Below are 19,520 nucleotides of genomic sequence, written 5' to 3'. Positions count from 1 at the left end.
TGTTCAAAGGCGTTCCCCTTCCTCCTGAGGCTCCCCATTCTGACTTACGCTGGATAAGCAACTTCAGATTGCTGAACAGCAATAAACAACACAGCTGGGTGAAAATTCCCATGTCCCGAAATTCCTGGAAAACTGTAATGCACAGCAAGCACTCAGAACACGCCCCGCCCTAGTCTCCAGCCCTGCAGAGTTGGCAACAGGAGAAAGGCAGCCAGCAGGCAACCAGAACCCAACCTCGATTTCCTTAAGAAAGTATTTAGTTTTCTTTCCAAGCACCCCAGCCCAAGGCAGGGATAGAGAAACCACAAGTGGATTAATTACTAGCACTTACATCACTGGCTGCTGAGCCAGAGGCTTTCGTGCCTCCACTGTGGGGGATCTGGTTCTTTCAGCTCACAGGGGCCAGAGTCAGAGGACTCTCTTCCCTAACACCAGAGAAGGGGTGTGGCTTTGAGCTGAGCATTAGTGCTGGTACCCCTGAGAGTTCAGTACCCAACTGCAAGAAAAATGTAGCCAAGGCATTTCATGTTTAACATCCATAGTCTCAAAGAAAAGCCAAGTACAAATCAGAATGCCAACATGCTTACCTTAGACAAGTCACCTCATTTCTCTGGGTTTATTTCTTTCAGATCATTGAGTCCTTGATTCCCATCAGATTATAATGCTCTAGGAGCTAAAACTCCACCATGAGAAGAACATCCAAAATCTTTCAGGTTTGTCATTGGTACATGAGATTTAAGTCTCTATTTGTAGATGTTTTCTCAAATTTCTATTTGTAGAAATTTTCTCAATCACCTCATTAAATTGAAGGTAGAAGAAAGGCCAATGTGTATGGTCTCTGAAATTAAATTATGTCATTTTTATGCCATTTTATTGTATTCAAATGCATGCCCCAACTTCAACCAGGTTAAGAAGGTATACTCTTCATTGTTTAACCAGTAAAGAGCTTTAAGGAACTTTCTTTTGTTCCTAGTTTCCTTCTACATCTCTGGTCATCTGCTTTAATCTATACCTTTTCTTCTACTATACTAAATATTAAGTTTCCTAAAGGTTTTTTTTTAATATATTTTATTGATTTTTTACAGAGAGGAAGAGAGAGGGATAGAGAGTTAGAAACATCGATGAGAGAGAAACATCCATCAGCTGCCTCTTGCACACCCCCTACTGGGGATGTGCCCGCAACCCAGGTACATGCCCTTGACCGGAATCGAACCTGGGACCCTTCAGTCCGCAGGCCGACGCTCTATCCACTGAGCCAAACCGGTTTCGGCAAGTTTCCTAAAGGTTTTGAAGTTAGCCTTCATCTTTCAATTATACTCCTTGCCTGGACAACCTCATCTGTGTGCAAACCTTCCTTCACCCCCTAACACAAGAATGCTAACATCTGGGCCAGCCCCGTCCTCTTCCCTAGCACAACCATTGCTCCTACTTGCTTCTGCCCATCTCCCTGCAGATGTCCTAAAGGTTCTAAAGAGAAGTAAGGATATAGACAAACCAAATTTGATTATTACCTTTACCCCGACCTGTACCCCAAATCTGCTCCTCCCACTGACTTTCCTGTTCTAGTTATACCTACAACTAGAAAAGCATGTTATCAAAGCTCCTCCTTCCCCTTTTCAATAAATCAATAATAATTTGTAATAATGGCTACTATTCACTGAATGCTCACTATGTAGCAAGCATTGTTCTAAGCATTCTATGTGTACTAGCTCATTTAAGCCTCATAGCAATCCTAAATGGTGGGCACTATTATTCCCATTTCACAGATGGTAAAATTGAAACACAGAGAAGTTAAGTCCTTGGCCCAAGTTTGCACAGCCTAGTGTGTGTCAGAGCCAGGCAGGCTGAGCCTGAAACACTAAAAGTCACTGCCTTGCCCTAACCAGTTTGGCTCAGTGGATAGAGTATCAGCCTGCGGACTCAAGAGTCCCAGGTTGGATTCCTGTCAAGGGCATGTACCCTGGTTACGGGCACATCGCCAGTAGGGGGTGTGCAGGAGGCAGCTGATTGATGTTTCTCTCTCATCGATGTTTCTAACTCTCTCTCCCTCCCCTTCCTCTCTGTAAAAAATCAATAAAATATATTTTAAAAATAAAAAAATAAAAGTCACTGCCTTTCCAATTATTAAGTTTCTTTCCTTAACATCTCTTCAGTCGGTACTTCTTCCATCACTACCCTCACACAGTACAGACTCTTTTCTCACCAAAACCACACAAAGTCCCTCCTGGCCTCCCAAATTGCCATCCAACCTATTGTGCAAACTACCCCTAGGGCTCTTTCTAACATTGAAATCTGACTGTCAATATTCATCTGAAAAACTTCTGATAGCTCCCAACTGCAGAAAGAAATAATGTCCAAAATCCTCACATAGTGTTTAAGACTCCCATGCCTAACTCCTTCTTGTATTATTCTCCTTGGGCCTCAGTCCTTCAAACCAGCCACATTAACCACTACAAACTACTGGAAACAGCATCCCGCTGTTTCATAGGGCTTCCCCAAATGTCCCTTCCTCCAAGGCTGCTAAATAAATCTCCAAAGTCTAGCCCAATAGTTTCCACTGTGGGATGTCCTCCAACCCGACCCCCACCCCAACCAGGGTGGAACACTCCTCAAGAGCTAGTCTGCAAACACCCGAGCTGATGTATTAGCAGCTCCAATGTCTTTTGCACCTCTTGGCCTGACAGGCTTCCCAACTAGACCATAAGCTCCTCAAGGGCAGGGGCCACACTGGTATATAAGAGGCACTCACTCCATGAATTAGAAGAATAAGTTCATTAGAAGAATGAACTTATTCCAATAAACAGAAGGCCTATTCCAACAAATAGATGATTATACATCACCAACTGCTTTGCTAATGTTTGAAGGTACTTCAAGGACTTTGTTCTCTTACACATTCCAAACTTAAACCAGTAAATACCATGACTTTTATACTGAAAGAAGCTCTGAAATAGTAGTCCCAATAAACCCATCCAAAGTTGAAAATATTGTAAGTTGAAAATGCATTTACTACACCTAACCTACCAAATATCATGGCTTAGCCCAGGCTATCTCAAATGTGATCAGGATACTTACATTAGACTGGAGTTGGGCAAGATCATCCAACACAATAGCGTACCAGTCATTTACCCTCGTGATGGTGGGGCTGACTGGGGCTGCAGCTCACTGTCGTAGCCCAGCATCACAAGAGAGTATTGTACTGCATATCACTAGGAAAAGACCAAATTTCAAGATTCAAAGTGTGGTTTCTATTTAATGCTATCACTTTTGCACCATTGCATAGTCAAAGAAATCATAAATGGAATCATGTTAAGTCAGGGACCATCTGTATTAGTAATTCCCAACAGTGAGGCCTCAGAAGGAGGAAAGTGTGATCACAGTGCCTTCCTATGGGACCCTCCAAAATCATCTGGCCAGGTCAACCAAGACTACCACACACAGGGCTGATGACAGAGTAGAGGCACCCAACACACACCACTGGCATCAGGAACCTGAAACCTGCAAGCCCCAAGGATGAGAAAGCCAAGGGTAACTATAACTGATTAAAAAGAGAGAAATGAAGACTTAAGTGGCCTCCAAACCTTTCTGACCAAACTCCCCCTTAGAAAAAATAATTTTACTATGTTCTTCCAATAGACATATATTTATTTATAAATAATTTGCATTTAAGTTAACCAGACATTTTTATTGTCTCTTTCTTACATCCCCAAAGAATGGCATTGAATGTGTCCCCTTTTCAAGGCCACTGATCTAGAGCATAATCTTCCCACCCCCTGAAAGGTAGAGGATATATATGATCTAACATAAGGGTGGACCTGGCTGCTGAGATTCCCAAAACCATGGAGTCCTTGTTTTGGAGGCACATACAAACCAGCACCCACTCCTGACAGGTGTCACTTCACCTGCTATACCCTTCCAGTGACTGGGCTTGACAAACTATGGATTTCATGGTTCAACAGCTCTAAGCATCAAAATTCTTCCTCTGTAGCTCTGATCCCTTCAAGTGTCCCGCCCTGTAACCACTCCCTCCTCCATACAGCAGCTCTTCCGATTCCCGTGGCCAATTATCCTGTCCCCAATGAGCCTTGTCTTCTCCAGGGAATCCATGCGAGCTAATGGGGCCTCTCCATCTCCAGTGACGACAACATGCCTGCCTCAAACAGCGATTCCACATGCATTTACATGGTCCCAGGCTGGCTACTGCCTATAATTGTTGTAGGAAACCATTGGTTTGTAAACAGCAACAACAACAAAGTCTTTCTAGTCTGTCCTCAAGTATATCAAACCAAGTGGACTGTATATGTACTTGACACAGATTCAATGAAAACTTTCCCAGAGTAAAAACACCACCTTTCCCTTTAAAAGAGAGAAAGCTTTTCCAATGGTGGTCCAGGCCACTGTGGTCCAAGTCATATCTGACCTCACTGATTAAATTATCCAACTGCCATCACTGAGCTCACATTCCTGGGGCCCTGCATCCATCCATCACCCATGTTAGGGAGCACATAGACACATACATGAACCCAGACAGGTGTGTATGCATACAAAACATGAATGCATACTCATACACACACACAATGTACTTTATTAAGACAAGTAACATTTATTGAGTACCTGGTTTTTGTTAGATATGTGGCATTTAGCACTCAGCCTGTATGTGCAGTAATTAACAAAGGGAAACAGGGTTCCACCTTGATGTCATGTCTTACAGTTCTCAAAGAGAATACCTCCTCACATATGTTCCTACAACAGGAACTGGGAAACCTAGCTGAGCTACTGCAACTGCATTAGTGATGTGAAAGCCAAAGGGAGCCAAGAGACACATTAAAATGTAGCCACTGGTTATATATTCTACTAGAGGGGGAAATAGCCCTGATCTGCATTAACACAAGGCTGAAAATGCAACATCAAAATAAGCAAACAGCAAAGTTTCTACAGCAACTGAAACCCAACATCTTCTTCCCCCGAGGCCATTACCACATGACTGTGAGATGGTCAGGCCCACTTCCCAGCACACGCGTGGGGCCCATGGCTGGACAATGGGACCTCAGAGTAGAAGTCAGTGACTGTGGGCACATTTCAATGCTTGGACTCAAAATGATGTCTGTGGACTTTGCTCTTAAAAGTAAACTATTTTTTAAATATATTTTTATTGATATCAGAGAGGAAGAAAGAGGGAAAGATAGAAACATCAATGATGAGACAGAATCATTGATCAGCTGCCTCCTTCATGTTCCCCACTGGGGACCAAGCCTGCAACCTAGGCATGTGCCCTGACCAGAAACTGAACTGTGACCTCCTAGTTCATAGATCAACCCTCAACCACTGAACCATACCAGCCAGGCAAAAGTAAACTATTTTAAACCACAAAATTATAGGACAGGTCTCCTTTCTTTGTTGCAGTGTCAGTAAAGGGACTGTCAATGGGAAGGTGGCTGAGAGGCGAGACTAGCCTTATCCCCTTTGGGGTACAGGAGGGAATTCCAGTCTATGATAATATGGGAATAACATCCTCTAGCCCTGCCTAATCCCTCTCCCTAGGAGACTCCTGCCCAGCGGTGCCAAAAACACGGGACACCAGGGACACTTGGCAGAGTAGAAGCATTCTTGGACAGGGCTTATGCTTCCAAGGCCAGTTTCCAGGATCAACTACCAATACTGCTCCATCCCATACCCTCATCTTTTATTTCAAGCACCCTGTTAGACTTCTTAGCAAAATCTTGGTGTCTGTTGGGGTGTCTGACCCTGGCTGCCAGGATGGACTTGTCAAGTAAGTCCAATCCAATTCCATTTTCCTCTGTTCCACAGCTTTCTAGAACTTCGCATCTCATTGCTGAGCCATTAGAGATGTCCAAGGGGCTCCTTGGAAATTCAGAGATGCTGAAAGCTGGCTGTGTATGGAGAATGATGGTACATCTTAGGGGATGAAATGAGGCACAGATTACAAAGCCAGAGATGGGCTAACCATGAATCTTTCAGAGTGCACGCTCCCCAGGAACAGAATGACTACAGCATGAATCACCTGCTTACATCAGACTCTCTTTCCACATCAATGCCTCCCCCATTGTTTAAGATTAATCACAAGCAGTTAATTCTAAATAACTCAGTGGTGTGTGCACCGCTAGTGCCACAATACAGAATCCCTCATGAATTTTACCTTGACACGGGGGTTATTTCCTGCAAAGCAGCATCCAAAAATGTTAGGACTCACCCACAAGGCCCACTACAAAGGTCAGGTTGCTTTCATTAGAATTAGGACCCAGGAGGAAGTGGCTGGGAAGCTGACTTTGGCCTGAGGTAGGAAGAGCTCGCTCCCTGAGAGCAGTGATCAGAGATACATTAGGCTGCCATGGAAAGCACTGAGCCCCCTTCACTGAAGCTGGGGTGGGGGGAACAAATGTTCAGTGGAAACAGGATGGGAAAGGAGTAGTTAGCCCCAAGTAGTTAAAATCCTCTCCAAGCTTATTATCTCATGATTCTTCACTGTGTGCCTTGGTTTCCAGTGCACCACACAGGGCAAAGCCATGACCAGAAGGCCATATAAATATCGGACTGTCTTCTACACAGGTCATGGGATCTGTGCGTGCTTCATGCTGTACACAAGGTAAAAACTGAGAAGGGGTTCACAGAACATTGCCCCAGCCTCAACTCCAGCCCTGTCTTTCCTGACCCAGATCAAGCAAATACAATGAGGAGTGACTAGTCTTTTAAGAATTCCATGGGTAAGAGCTTAACACCCTGGGAGCCCACTCTTCCCCATTCCCTGAGCTGTCCAAGGCTAACCATGACAGAGACAGGACCCCTTCTGGACAGGAGAGAAGCCTGAGAGAACGTCGAGGATAATGGAACCATAAGTGTCCGATGACTTCCCAGCTTTTCCAGTTTGGATCACGGATAAGTGATTTCAGCCGTCCCTCTTCATACTTCGGGTACTTGTTTCTATTTGAAATCAGCTTATTAAGTAAGTAACGGGACAGTCACACTACACTGTCTCAATTCTCCAGAGGAGGCAGGCTGCATATTGTCAATCATCACTGGAGGAGCGGGTATGGAACTGCCTGGAATGCACTGCCCGCTGGAGTGGAGACACCAACCCTCGAGTTGCCTACAGCCACTGGAGTACTGAGAATCTGTTCTCTGAGGGATTTGCACTGGCAAAGGGGACCACTTCAGGAAAACTGAACTGGCAGGCGGGAGGCAAAACTGTCAGGAGAGGATCGGATGCATAGAGTTTCGAGGAAAACTTGAAGGCAAAGCTCCCCTGGGTCATTTTCTTAGCTATAAAGATACCATGCTTAAATAAAAGCCTCAGTAAAACCAAAAGGATCCTAAATGCATTGCACAGCTTAAGCTGGGAGTTTCAAGTTGCCTACAGCTCATTTCGCTGCCTCTCTTTCATCTCCACACCTCCAGGCCCTCGCATACCCTTGCGGAGTACAATGTTTCCCAACCCCCGCCCCCCCCCCCCATCCCCGAACGAAAGAGCTGAAAGCATTCACAGGTCCAGGGACCACATGCAAAGTCAGTTTTATCAGAGTGGCGCTGGGTGGTTTGGCTGGATGGCTATGAGATCAATTTGTTTCTAAAAGCTGCCGGTACTGGTTCTTGGGTTTAAAAAAATTTTTTTTAACTTTGGAAAGTACATTATTTAGGAACATTGTGGACATCAGTGGAGGTTTGAGAGCAGATATAGACAATGACACATTTAAAGGGGGCCCTGTATTGCTTTTAAATAGGTCACCCAAAGACATCAATTTCTGAAGAACAACAGCAGTAATGACAACCCACTGGCACTGTCAGTTCCCAAATAGATCACGAAGACAGGCCTACAGAGCCACGCCGCCTGCCTCTCCTCCATCAGCCACATCCTGTCACCTGTAACACAGCCCCCCACTGAGCCATGGCAAACCAAACATCGGAACTTCAGCTGGGAAAATCTCAGGAGGGGGCCTAGGGTATTCCCTCTGTTCAAACATTAGCTGGTGCCTTTAAGTCTACTGCACACATTGTACCCACTGGATATCCTAGCTGTCCCCCCTCCCCCCATGCCTTCCCAAACCGTATTCCTACGTGCCCTCCATCCTCCCACACTCCCTCTTCCTGGCTCTTCCTGCCCTGTTGGTTATGAAGTGAAGGACAATTTGTCTGTGATGAAGGGCCATAGGTCATTGGGGAATCGCACATACACCCAGAGCAACATTGCTGTCACCGGACAGCAACATGTCTTCTTAACAGAGGCGGATCCACAGAGCTGGGGCTGGGAGCTTGTGACATTGGGGATTCCTTAAGAAAAAAATTACAAATGCAAAATAAGGTAGATGGCCTTGGAAAGGGCCCATGGGCGTGAGGATATATAACAATTTTAGTTTCATGGTAAATCCGCCTCTGTAATAATCCCCCCTTCCACACACACAAAGGAAAGAGGAGAATAAACACAGAGAAAGGGAGTTTGGTTTTGTTATCTGTGGAGAGAGTCAGAAGGCAGCAGGAGAGTGAGAAGGAGTCCGACAGAGTAATCCAGGAGCTCCGTCCTTTACCGCCAGCCCTGGGTAGGGTGCTGGGTACTTCCTGGCACCTGGGAAACCAAAGGTAAGTCTGCAGAGGTCATGCTGCCCGGTGATGCTCCAGTGTGGTGTAGTTCGCTCCAGCTGCCTTGGGACCCATGGGTTCACCCAGACTTGTTTTCAAACCAGGGTCTTGAGGGTGAGAACTGAATGCTCAGAATCATTCATTTCATTCTCTCTTATGCTCTCATATTCTCTCTTTCTCTCTGACTGGGAGGAGCAAGTCTCCTGGGACTGGCCTCGCTGATAACCTCCTACACCAGGAGCTTGACATTTTGCTTATCATCAGCATCCAGGGAGGCAATGCTCCATTTCTCCATGGAGACACATGCCACTTGTGTTAATTGAGAAGGGAGCCTAGGAGCAAAAATAAAATGCCATAGTGAGGCACTGGGCTCTCAGGTCTGAGTCTGCCCTCACACCCTCTACCCACAACAGGTTCAAAGGCACCTCAGGTCTGGTCTTCTCACCTTTTATGTGGGATGGCAAGGCCTGCCTACCTGCCCCAGCTGCCCCATCTGGTAGCTGTGGGGGCCAGAACACTTCGTTTGCAGACAAAGAGCTCTGAATATAGTCCAAAAGGCACAACCCATGCTCAGTGACCCCATGCCCTCAGGCAGGGGAGAATAACAATGAAATTGGAGTCTATACCCTCCTGAAATCCCCCTCCTTTGATCTCTGCCACCTCTCAAACTGGGATGAAGGAAAATGGCAGAGGTGGGCTGGGATGGGGTGGGAGGGCTGTTCAAAGGAAGCTTCAAACCTGTGAAACTAAATTGACACATGGTTTGTTGTTATGCTCATCAGGAGTCCAACAACCTGGAGTCAGAACTTGTTCTTTCCCATGGTCTATGCTTATAACTTTATATGTTTTGTCTCATTTCATGCTCTCAACAGCTCCATAATGTACAATTTCTTTTTATCCCTGCTTTGCTGCAAGGCAGGATGCACAGTGGTTAAGACTGTGGGGTCTGAAGCTAGACTGCCTAAATACAAACCCCAGCTTGGCTGTGACCTCGTGTGACCTTGGATAAGTCATTTAACTTCTTGTCCCTCTACTTCCTTATTCTCAAAGTGTGAATAACAACAAAGAGTGTCAAGAGTGGTTGTGAGGGTTTCAAGAGCTAATACATGCATAGCAGGTAATACAGTGCAGGATGGAGTGAGTGCTCTATGATTGTTAGCTATTATTATTATTATTATCATTATTACTACTTGATGAGGATACTGGAGCTTCCAAAACCTTCTCCAAAGACATACAACTTGTAAGTGGACAAGCCCAGACTTAAGTCCAAATCTTTTAACTCCTGAGCCATGCTCTTAGCCACTACACTAAACTTAGTTCAAGTCCCAGATTCCTCTGCTCCTCAGTTTCCTCATCTGTAAAATGGGGCTAGTGAGGATTAGATGAGACAACTCACATAAGGCACCTAGGATGTCAGGCACATGGTAGTAGTCAATAATAGTAATAGTAATAGCAATAGTAATAGTAATAATATCATTATTACTTTTGTCCAGGAAAGGGTACTGACCTTCAGAGCCCTGTCTAAAGCCTCTCTCACTCTAGACCCATCTCTGGGGCTTCACTGCTCTGGACACCACTGTGGAGCCAATGACAGTAGGGCAATAGGAGTCATCAGGGAGTGCACTTTAGTCCCATCCCCCACACCCCACCTCTTCTGTCCTGTGAAGGAGGGAGAGGACCCAGCTGATGGGCAGCTGCCCCAGGAACTGGGAGCCATCTTTCCAGGGCAGCCTGCAAAAAGGGAGCTAGGGGACTTGAGGATAATTAGCCCCCAGCACTGGGCCTGTGGTGTCTCATTACCAAATGCAAATGCAAGTTCATGTGCCACTCAAGGCTCCTGGCAAAATGCCTGCTGACCCTCAACACTGCTGAATTTGGACTGAAGCATCACCCAGGCCCACCCCCTGCAGCTGGTGTGCAGGCCCTGCAAAGGAGGAAGGCTGTTCTCACTCCACTGAGGGGGAACAAGGAAGAAGGGTCTTATTTCTCTGAAGGAGGCAGAGATGCTATGGGGGGAGGTGTAAAAAATTGCTCTTCCCTCAGCAGTTAAAAGAGGGATTATTGGAGCAAGTGGCGGTCGGCTGCTCTGCCATTTAGCATACAGCATACCAGGAAATTTCATTTGGTAATCAGGAGGAGAGGAGGAAAAGGGAGCAATCAGACCCCTATTCAGGCTCCATTTAGTGACAGCCCCTGCTGGCTGGGCTGGTCCTACCTAACGCCTGAATGCGTGGGGCACCACGTCTCAGAAGCAGCAGTCCTCCTTTGTGTATGTTTTAAGGCCTTGCTTCTGTGCTGCAGGCTCCATACCAGGGAGAAGTATTCTGAAAGAAGTCAGCCTTTACTCTCTGACTACTCAGCACTCCCCTCGGTCCTCCCACCACTCCACCCTCCCATCCCCCCCCCCCCCCCCCCACCCCGGCCCAAGCCTTTCAGGAACACAGATTAGGAACAAAGCCAGTTACAATTCTGGCAGGATGTGCACTGGGAAGGGGGAGGGAAGATGATTGTGTTTTTACACGTGTCCAAAACAGGAGGATCCAGCTGTGGCAATCACTGGTACTCAACTCCAGCATCCGATGTCTTTGGCCCTTGGTAAATGCTCAGGTAAGCATCTTCTCTTGAAACACCATTTCATCTTAGTTCTGGCTTTGAGAAATGGGGGCAAAGTCACAAAATTCTCAATAAAAAGAGAAATGATTAAAATTAACTTTCAGGAAGGCATACCAAGGCCACACAGCGGTGTTGAGCCATCAATCAAACCAACCGGTATAGGCTGTCAGCTTCAGACAGTAGGAGGGATGGGGGAGTAGACTAATGGACACCACATAACAGTGTGCTTTTAATAAAGGTCTGGCCCCTGTCACCAACACTCACCACTATACTTCACTGTAGGACCCCAACACCTGAAAACTTTATAGCTGAGACTCGAGATAAGCAACTTCTGGTTTGTACACCTGCCCTTGTCAGGAGAAAAAATAATAGTTGAACCATGTACCAAGATTTGGGAGTGAGGCCTTCTCCATCTTTCCTTGGCCCCACCCCACCTGCAACAGGCTGACATCATGCTAAATGAACTCTTCATGGAGATTAGTACTGAAATTTATACACCTTGGATATGAATCAATTCTTCACGACCATAAGATTGTTGTGAAATTCAATACTTGTACATTCATATTTTTAAAAAAAACAGTTAACTTTAAACTCATTTCAAGGTAATGACAAGCTCTCAATGACACATGAGGGACCTGCTCCCTAGAGGGAGCTCAGGATACCTCCTCGTTGTCCTGTGAGCTTCAGGGCTACCCATAACAGGACAGGCTGTGCTAAACAAACACCAGGTGACTGTGCTGCTCCATAGCTTAACTAAATTCCAAAGTAGATATATTTCATTTTAGAATCATTTTGAATTGTCTGCACTTCCATCCTCCAAGAACATGACTGAAAAGGCAAGATTAAATGGCAACATTAACAAATCTGAAGTTAAGCACCAAAATATTTTATTCATAAACATTACACAGAGAAGTAAAAATCTAGATTATTCTTCCTTCCATCATGTGCCAGAATGTGCAACATGACCATAAATTACATTGGGGGTCTCGGAATGAAATCTTCCCAGGAAGGCTGTGTGGAGTTGGGTCTGCAACTAGAACCAACAGCCTTTCAGCACCTGACAGAGAAGGCACTGTGTCTGGAACCTCTTACCGCTAGGCCCAACTCTCCCATAGCAACTATTTCTGGTGCCCTCTGGGTTTTAACCAGAGAAGACACCAACAGGGGATGAAAATAGCCCAAAGCCCATAAAAGAGATATGCATTCTTCCTGAAGGGCAACATGGAGACATTTTGGAGCCATTGAGGCGTAGAAAGCCAGAGAGGCCAAACAAACATCAAGCCCGCCGGCATGCTAGGAGCTAATGGACCACAGAGAGGGCCTCCAACAGGCCCTGACCACATCCATCTGAAGCTGCAGGAGCCCACTCAACTCTTCTTGCTCTTGAACTGCTAAAGCACAAAGTACAAAATGAATCTTCCACACCAAATGCAAGCCCTCCTGCAATGAAGGGGTAGGGCCCATCCTACACATTGGGACAATCAGATGCCTGGTACACATGACTGGCTGCTGGGAATAAGTCCCCTGGTTTCAGTTCTATGACCTGTGCAGTGTAAAAGGGGAAGAGGGAATGGATGCATCCTCACTACCTGCTTCACCACATTATCTTGAGGAAAATGGGTAGGCAATTGTTTAGACTATTTATCTTGTGTTATGCAGATATGCTTGACACTCAGCAGCTGCTGTGATTTTTCCCCCTTAATATGTTACAGGTGTGTTTTCCCCATTTACTCTAAAAATTAACTGTGTGTGGCAAGAACAGATATTCTCCAAAAGCCTGTGATGCATTTTTGTGATTGATTAGACATGATGACAATTACCGGGATCAACAGGCTCCAAGTTACCAACAGTAAATTCTGATACTTGCCCAACAGCCGCCCTCACCTCAACCTCTGCATGGCTCTGTTCCAGGCCAACCAAGTGTTCCTCTTACTACACAGCTTATTTACTCTATTTACATATCAAGGGAATAAATGATCTAAGCTGTTTGCTTGCCTTCTACAAATAGAAGTATGAGTCCATCGCCACGAGATGATCTGAACCCTGTAGAAAGAACTATTGTTAAAACATACATATTGCATTTAGCTATTAAAAATTGATCGGCTCCAAAGAAATTCTGCTATAGGTCACACACACACACACACACACACACACACACACACCAAAACAAAAAGAGAGAAGACTGATTGTGTACATATACAGTATAGAGATTCTTCCTGCAGAAAAGTGCTGATCCAGACCTGCCCAGAGGAAATGAGTTCTTTTTAAACACACAAAAAAAATGCAATCAAGTATAATCAGCAAGTTAGCAACACACTTGCAAACACCCTGGTCCCTAGAAAGGAAGAATGCCAGCTTTCAGTACAAGTTCTGAGAACTGAACAGATCCTTTGGGCGAATGAAAAGCAAGTGATCGTGTCAGCATCTTCAGGCAGGACTTTCTCCAAAGCCAAGACGCTTTGGAACAGCAGTCAGCTCCAGAAGGCACCTGCTTGCGAGAAATGCTTCAATAACCATATTCCTGACATGGCTTTGTGGGTTGGGGTTTGCTTGGCCCCTCTTCCCCATCCCTTTTTCCAGTGGGTTCATTGTGGGGTGAGGGTGGGGAAAACAGACGCCAGAAGAGATGACATGCATGTCTAGCATCTGCCTCGCCTGTAGCCCATTCAAAAGAAGGGAAATACAATGCCCGACCCAGTAGAAGAAAGAAGCAGCAGAGACCCAGAGACACTCCTGTGATAGCCCATACATGACCTACACAGAGGCCTCCAACAAGAACCTGAAAGTGTCCTAGTCTCCAGCACGTATCACCTGTGAAATAAATTTAGCTTTGATTGTAAAAATTGTTTAAATAGCTCCTAGTAACTAAAGTTCTTATCAACTACAACCTGCTTTTGGGGTTCAGCTCTTCCTGGGAAAGTTTGAGGAACGCCTGCAGCACCATTTCTCATTATAAATCTCAAGGTAGTGGGGCCTCACCTCAAAGAGATCTTGGGAGTCAGTGCTAAGACACTTACCTGGCCCCACTGACCTGACCTCACTCAACCTGCTGGTTCTGCACAATAGAATTACCAGGGAGCCTCAAAAATACACAGATGTTTGGATCCCACACTCCATAAACTTCTGAATAAATTGTCTGTGCTATGAGTTTTTAAACTCCTCCAGGTGATCCTAATATGCAACCAAAGTTGAGAATCTCTATTATGCCCTATACCATCCCACCACCTTCATGAAGAGAACAGCATGAGATGACTACACAAACATCTCCAGATGTTTAACTCCAAAAGGATGAGAGGAAATGTAACTTCCTCACCTCTTCTTCATCCCAACCTCACCAAACACACACATATGGCCAGTTCTCACACACTTGGTCATTTCAGTGGTCCTTCCTATTGAAATCTAGGCCTTTAGTGAGTCCAGGGATCTGGATTTTAAGTAAAGCCTGGGCCAATTCTCAGATCTAATACCAAATAGTCAAAATTTGATGAATAAGATGAGGGCAGCCTTGGACATGAGTCCCTTCCTCCCTCTCCCTGGGAAGTTGTAATTGAACTTGGGATGTTCTCCATGGCTATGCTGAGTGTTGCCAGCTCCCTCAGAGGCTTGGCTGGACAAGGGTCCTGTCATTTTCTGAGCCTTCCTGTACCATTCTCACACATGGAGAGGAGAGGGCAGGAAAGAATAACTTCATATAAAAAAATCCTAGTGCTAGAATGAGGAGGCAAGACAGCCCATCCCCAGATGCCTCATCTATCCTCTAGATGCCTCCCAGAATATTGTGGGAGGAGGGGTATGGTTGAAGGACTGGGTTTACAGTGGAGCCAAGCATGGACATGCAATCCATCCACCCTAGTTCTTCTTTGCACAGCCATTCCTTATGCTGGGGATTATAAGAAGGAAGTAATGGGGAGTTTCCCATCCATCCCCAGGGGTCCAATTCTCAAGGGATTAGGAGGGACAGAGATAACCACTTTGCCAATTTTCTATCTGATTTCTTGCCCTGTGTTGATCCTGCTAAGCTGTGCTTGGGTGGAAGGAGCTGAGCTGGGCACAGATTCTGCAGTCACTTCATCCAGCCCTTTGAGTACAGCCAAATATTGAGTAAGAAGCTCATGATTGAATAGCCAGGATTCTCTTTCTGCTGATAGCTGATGGATTTTCCATTGAGAGCAAGCAAAGGATTTTCACCAGCTCCTTGGGGAAAGGGCCGGATTATCTAACAAGCAGCTAAAGATGCACTTCAATGTGTACCAGGGCTCTTGGCCTTCACCCAACCCACTGAATAGGAATAAGGAAGAGGGCCCTACCTTCGGAGCAGAGCTTGCCACCATAGCCAGTGGTAGAACAGTCACAGGTGGGATGGCCATCCAGGAGAAAGCAGATCCCACCGTTTTCACAGGGACGGTCGCCGCAGGGTCCCTCGGCATCCAACTGGACACCCTGGCTCCCCAGAAGCCGAGGCTCTGAGTTGCCGTACTTGAGATCCAGGATTAATCCCTTGAAGCCGGGCATGGCCTGTACTCCCTCCAGGGTCAGGGCAGAAGGTCGGATGTCTGCGGGGACTCCGCCCAGGAACAAGTCACTGACCACCTCCATGTAGGGCCGCTGGGGCTGCAGCTCCCCAGACCGGCCCTCGCCATCCAGCACAAGCAGCGTGTTCAGGCGATCGCGGCTCACCATGAGGAAGTGCCAGCTGCTGTCGTTCACCTGCTTGTCGGACAGCACAGCAGTCTCAGTGCAGTCCATGCTGAGGCGGAGCTGCACGCGGCCATCCACCAGCGAGAGGCAGAGGAAGTCGCAGACACCGCCATCGTCCAGGTAGAGGAGCAGCCCCGTGGAGACATTGGTCTTGAACTGGAAGCTCAGGTCGCTGCGCGTGCTGGCATCCCAGCGGAGGTAGCGGGCCCACTGGTTGGGTAGGCCCATGAATTCTAGGCCCAGGCAGAGCCCCAGCAGGGACCCCAGCAAGACGCTGGCCTTCAGGGTAAAGAACACGGAGTGCGCGGTGAAACTCATTGTGGCTGCGGGGACTAGACAGCTCAGAGGAACTGACAGCCAGGGAACAACCCTCAGGGGATGATTCCCCCTTTGCAGAGAAGGGAGAGAGGGAGAAGAGATGGGTTGGGGGACAGAGAGCACACAAGAGGAAGAATCACACAAATATTGAGAGGGTGAGGAAGGAGGAAAATGAGATGGGCACAGGAGCAAGAAATTCACAAAAGAGCGGAGGAAAAAGGGCAGCGGAAGAGGAGGAAAGTCAGGTGGGGGCACTGAGGGCCTGGAGTGAGGAGCAAAGTGTCTTTCTCCAAGAAAAGATCTCAGCTATCCATGTGGATCCGGAGGCCTTGATTCAAGGAGGAGAAGGTAAGTGGTGGGTGAGAGCCTTCAGCAATGCACTCCTCCCAGCAGACCCCCAAACGCCCCAGCCAGAGAGGCCAGGGAGAGGGCTGGGGTCCGGGGTGCCGTGATGGAGGAGGAGTGAGCGGTAAGGTGAGCCAGGTGACAGGTAGAAACAGGCCAAGGACTAGTCCTGAAGATCTTCCTCCTAGCAGCAGGAGGCTGCGAGGAGAGGGGCAGCCGGAAGCTGAGTGCTCACACAGAGTCCGGCCCTCAGCAGAGCGGGTGCAGACTCAGGCTTCATGGTGTGGGCCAGAGGCAGTCCTGCCCATAACCTGCTTCCCAGGACTCCTGCAGGAAGAAGGGAGTGTGGGGGAAAGGAGAGAAGGAGAGGAAGATTAGGGCATGTGTCGAAAATATTGCATCCCAGTTCACAAATATTGTTAGATTGTGAGCCAGGTTATTCTAGGGATTCCCACAATGCTTGGTGCTACAAACATGCCGGAGGACCAGGGTTCTTCCAAAGCCTTTGTAGAACCCCCAGCTCAGCTCCTAATAATGCACTCAGTTTTTCCACATGCAAAAATAGCATAAAACCCCCAAAGCCATATCAGCACATTTGTACAGTATTCAATATCACAGGATCACATAGCCAAAGTTTATTTTTAAGGTAAGTGTTAACGTTGTATACACTCAAATACACACATGTAATTTTAACATGAAAATGACAGAGGGTTTGTTTTTTTAGATTTTCCTTTTCCAATTTGATAATGTTTGGGTGTAGGTGGCCTAAGACAGATTCCCACCTTTAATTTTTGATAGAAATATTTATAAAAATCAGCAAAAATACATTAGAAGGTGAATAATAAGCAAAAGAATCCTTGTCTCTTACTAAATGGTAGGGGGAAAGGTCAAAATATGTGCTTTAGGGTCAAGTTTGAATTCTAGTTCTTATATGTGGGACTTTAAGCACATTTCTTAACCTATTTGAGCTTCTATTTCCTCATCTGCAAAGTAGAAAAAAATAATAACCTCTTTACCAGGATGGAGAGAGAATTAAATGAGAATATGTATGGGCTATATACATAGTAGATGCTAAATGAACACTAGATTCCTTGCTTTCTTATGTCCAAATAGGAAGGGATGAGAAGAGCAGCCATTGATGTATGATGTATGATGTATGTATGAGTGCATATATCTGTAGAGTGAGAACAGTATATTAAAACACAAATATTTTTTTAAAAATTATGAAAATTGCAGAATGGACAACAAATGAATAGTTAAGGAATGTTACAGACCTAGAGCATGTCATGTGTATTATATACTGGTTGGAAATGCACCAGCATCCAGTCAAGAAGGTGATCTGGTTACTGAAGGCAGACTCTGGCTGATCTAGCTGAGTGGAGATGCCTCTGTTCACATGAGAGCAATGAGTGTAATTTCCAAGAGCTGTTCAAGTTGCTGTTTAATTGACATATTTGATAATGCACCATGGTCTCTGTCAGACCACTACTGTTCACTATATTAACGATGACCACATTAGCAAAGCTAGTCATTACCCCACTATGAAGAGGAAAATGCTGTTCTTAACCAGGAACACACACTTATTTCCACTGAATGAACAAACCCAATCAACAAGAGGCTGACTGAACCCATTAAGAAAAACATTTGTTCTGTAAAAGGTCTTGTCCACACATTGTGTTCCCAAGTGTGAAATGGGCACCTCCAATGGTGCAACAGATGCTTAACTTGACCATGGACACAGTGATATGGAGTGCCACTTATGCAGGCTGGTGAGAACCAACCATTAACGTTTCAGAAGTTTTTGAGCTGGTCAATGTCACTTTGGTAGCATGAATTCAACTGTTCTATGAGCATTCACACATAGAAATAGGCAAACACCACAAATCAGAGTCCTTGGGAAGGTTTGATTTAAGGAAAGCCTTGAAAGAAGGTGAGGGAACTAGTCATGAAATATCATAGCAGAATGTTCCAGAAGTAGTAGTCCATGCAAAGGTCTTAAAAAAAGAACAGGTTGGTATGTTGGAGGCTGATGCTGTTGGAATGGAGTGAGTGAAAGACATGAAGCCAGAGGTGGCTACCAGGAGATGACACATAGCCCAATCTCTTAGAATGTGCTCATTGACGGGAGGTATGGCAACCAAGGCAAAAGGCAACATCCTAGGGGAGAGAAGAAACCCTTGTCCTGAAAAGAGGGCTCATTCTGGGCTCAATAACTGCCACATCTATGTATTTCCTCAAATAAAATTATTGAAAAGGGTCCACTTCTGAAAAATGTGCTCAGAGGACAGCTGCTCCCCTTCCTCCTCTTCCCAGTCATACATTTGATTTAGAGGCGGGAGAAGCAAGGCAGATTTGATCATAAAATGCATGCCTCTCACAAGGGGTACCCCAAGCCTGAAATTATTGATGAGCTGAGCATGTAAAAATCATGTCATACATCATGGAGCCCACGGTGTGTGAAACCAAGAAGCTTGGTAAGTGCTTTCACAGTGACACCATCCTGGCTGCTCCACCTCCCTTGCCTGTTTAGACCAAGGAGTCCACTGGCTGACAGGCATCCTTAGGGGGAGGCAAGGACACTCAGATGGAGGACCCAGTATTATGGATGAGCAGGGACATGGGAGACCCTCTAAATGAACAGTCCCCAGAAACTTCTTGAGACTGGTCTATACTATCAACTCACCCCTGGCTTCTGAAAGGGCAATGCAGCACAAGCCTAGTGATCTGGGGAAACCCAAAAATTAACTAAGCTGCCCAGGAACACTCACCTGTGCAGAGGATCATGGGAATTTACCCAGCCTGCTCTGGGGCGTCCACACTGTTCTGCCTGCTGACCCTCTCTCGTCTGATTCTCCATCCTTCCCTCCAGCCCAGCATTGGAGGTACCAACATTCCCCTGCCTGCATTATTGTGGGTGGTCAGAAAGTCTGACTGAGGAAAACCAAGCTTTCTTTCCTACA

General features: G+C 46.1%; 1 protein-coding gene across 8 annotated transcripts in view; it reads right to left on the bottom strand.

Annotated features, from left to right (window-relative positions):
• Nucleotides 1-17,021, bottom strand: part of NRXN3 (neurexin 3) — a gene marked incomplete at both ends in the record, with an annotated part of 1,469,510 nt that extends 1,452,489 nt beyond the window's left edge. For all 8 annotated transcript variants that reach the window (XM_079767585.1, XM_079767570.1, XM_079767583.1 and 5 more), the window contains one exon: nt 15,507-17,021. In XM_079767585.1, the coding sequence (XP_079623711.1) occupies nt 15,507-16,215 (709 nt within the window). The remainder of the gene's footprint in view (nt 1-15,506) is intronic.
• Nucleotides 17,022-19,520: the final 2,499 nt, after the last annotated feature.

The sequence above is a fragment of the Cnephaeus nilssonii genome, assembly GCF_951640355.1.
Source record: "Cnephaeus nilssonii genome assembly, chromosome: 4".
Classification (NCBI taxonomy): domain Eukaryota; kingdom Metazoa; phylum Chordata; class Mammalia; order Chiroptera; family Vespertilionidae; genus Cnephaeus; species Cnephaeus nilssonii.
The sequence above is the reverse complement of the archived record's forward strand: the minus strand, read 5'-3'. Positions and strand labels throughout refer to the sequence as shown.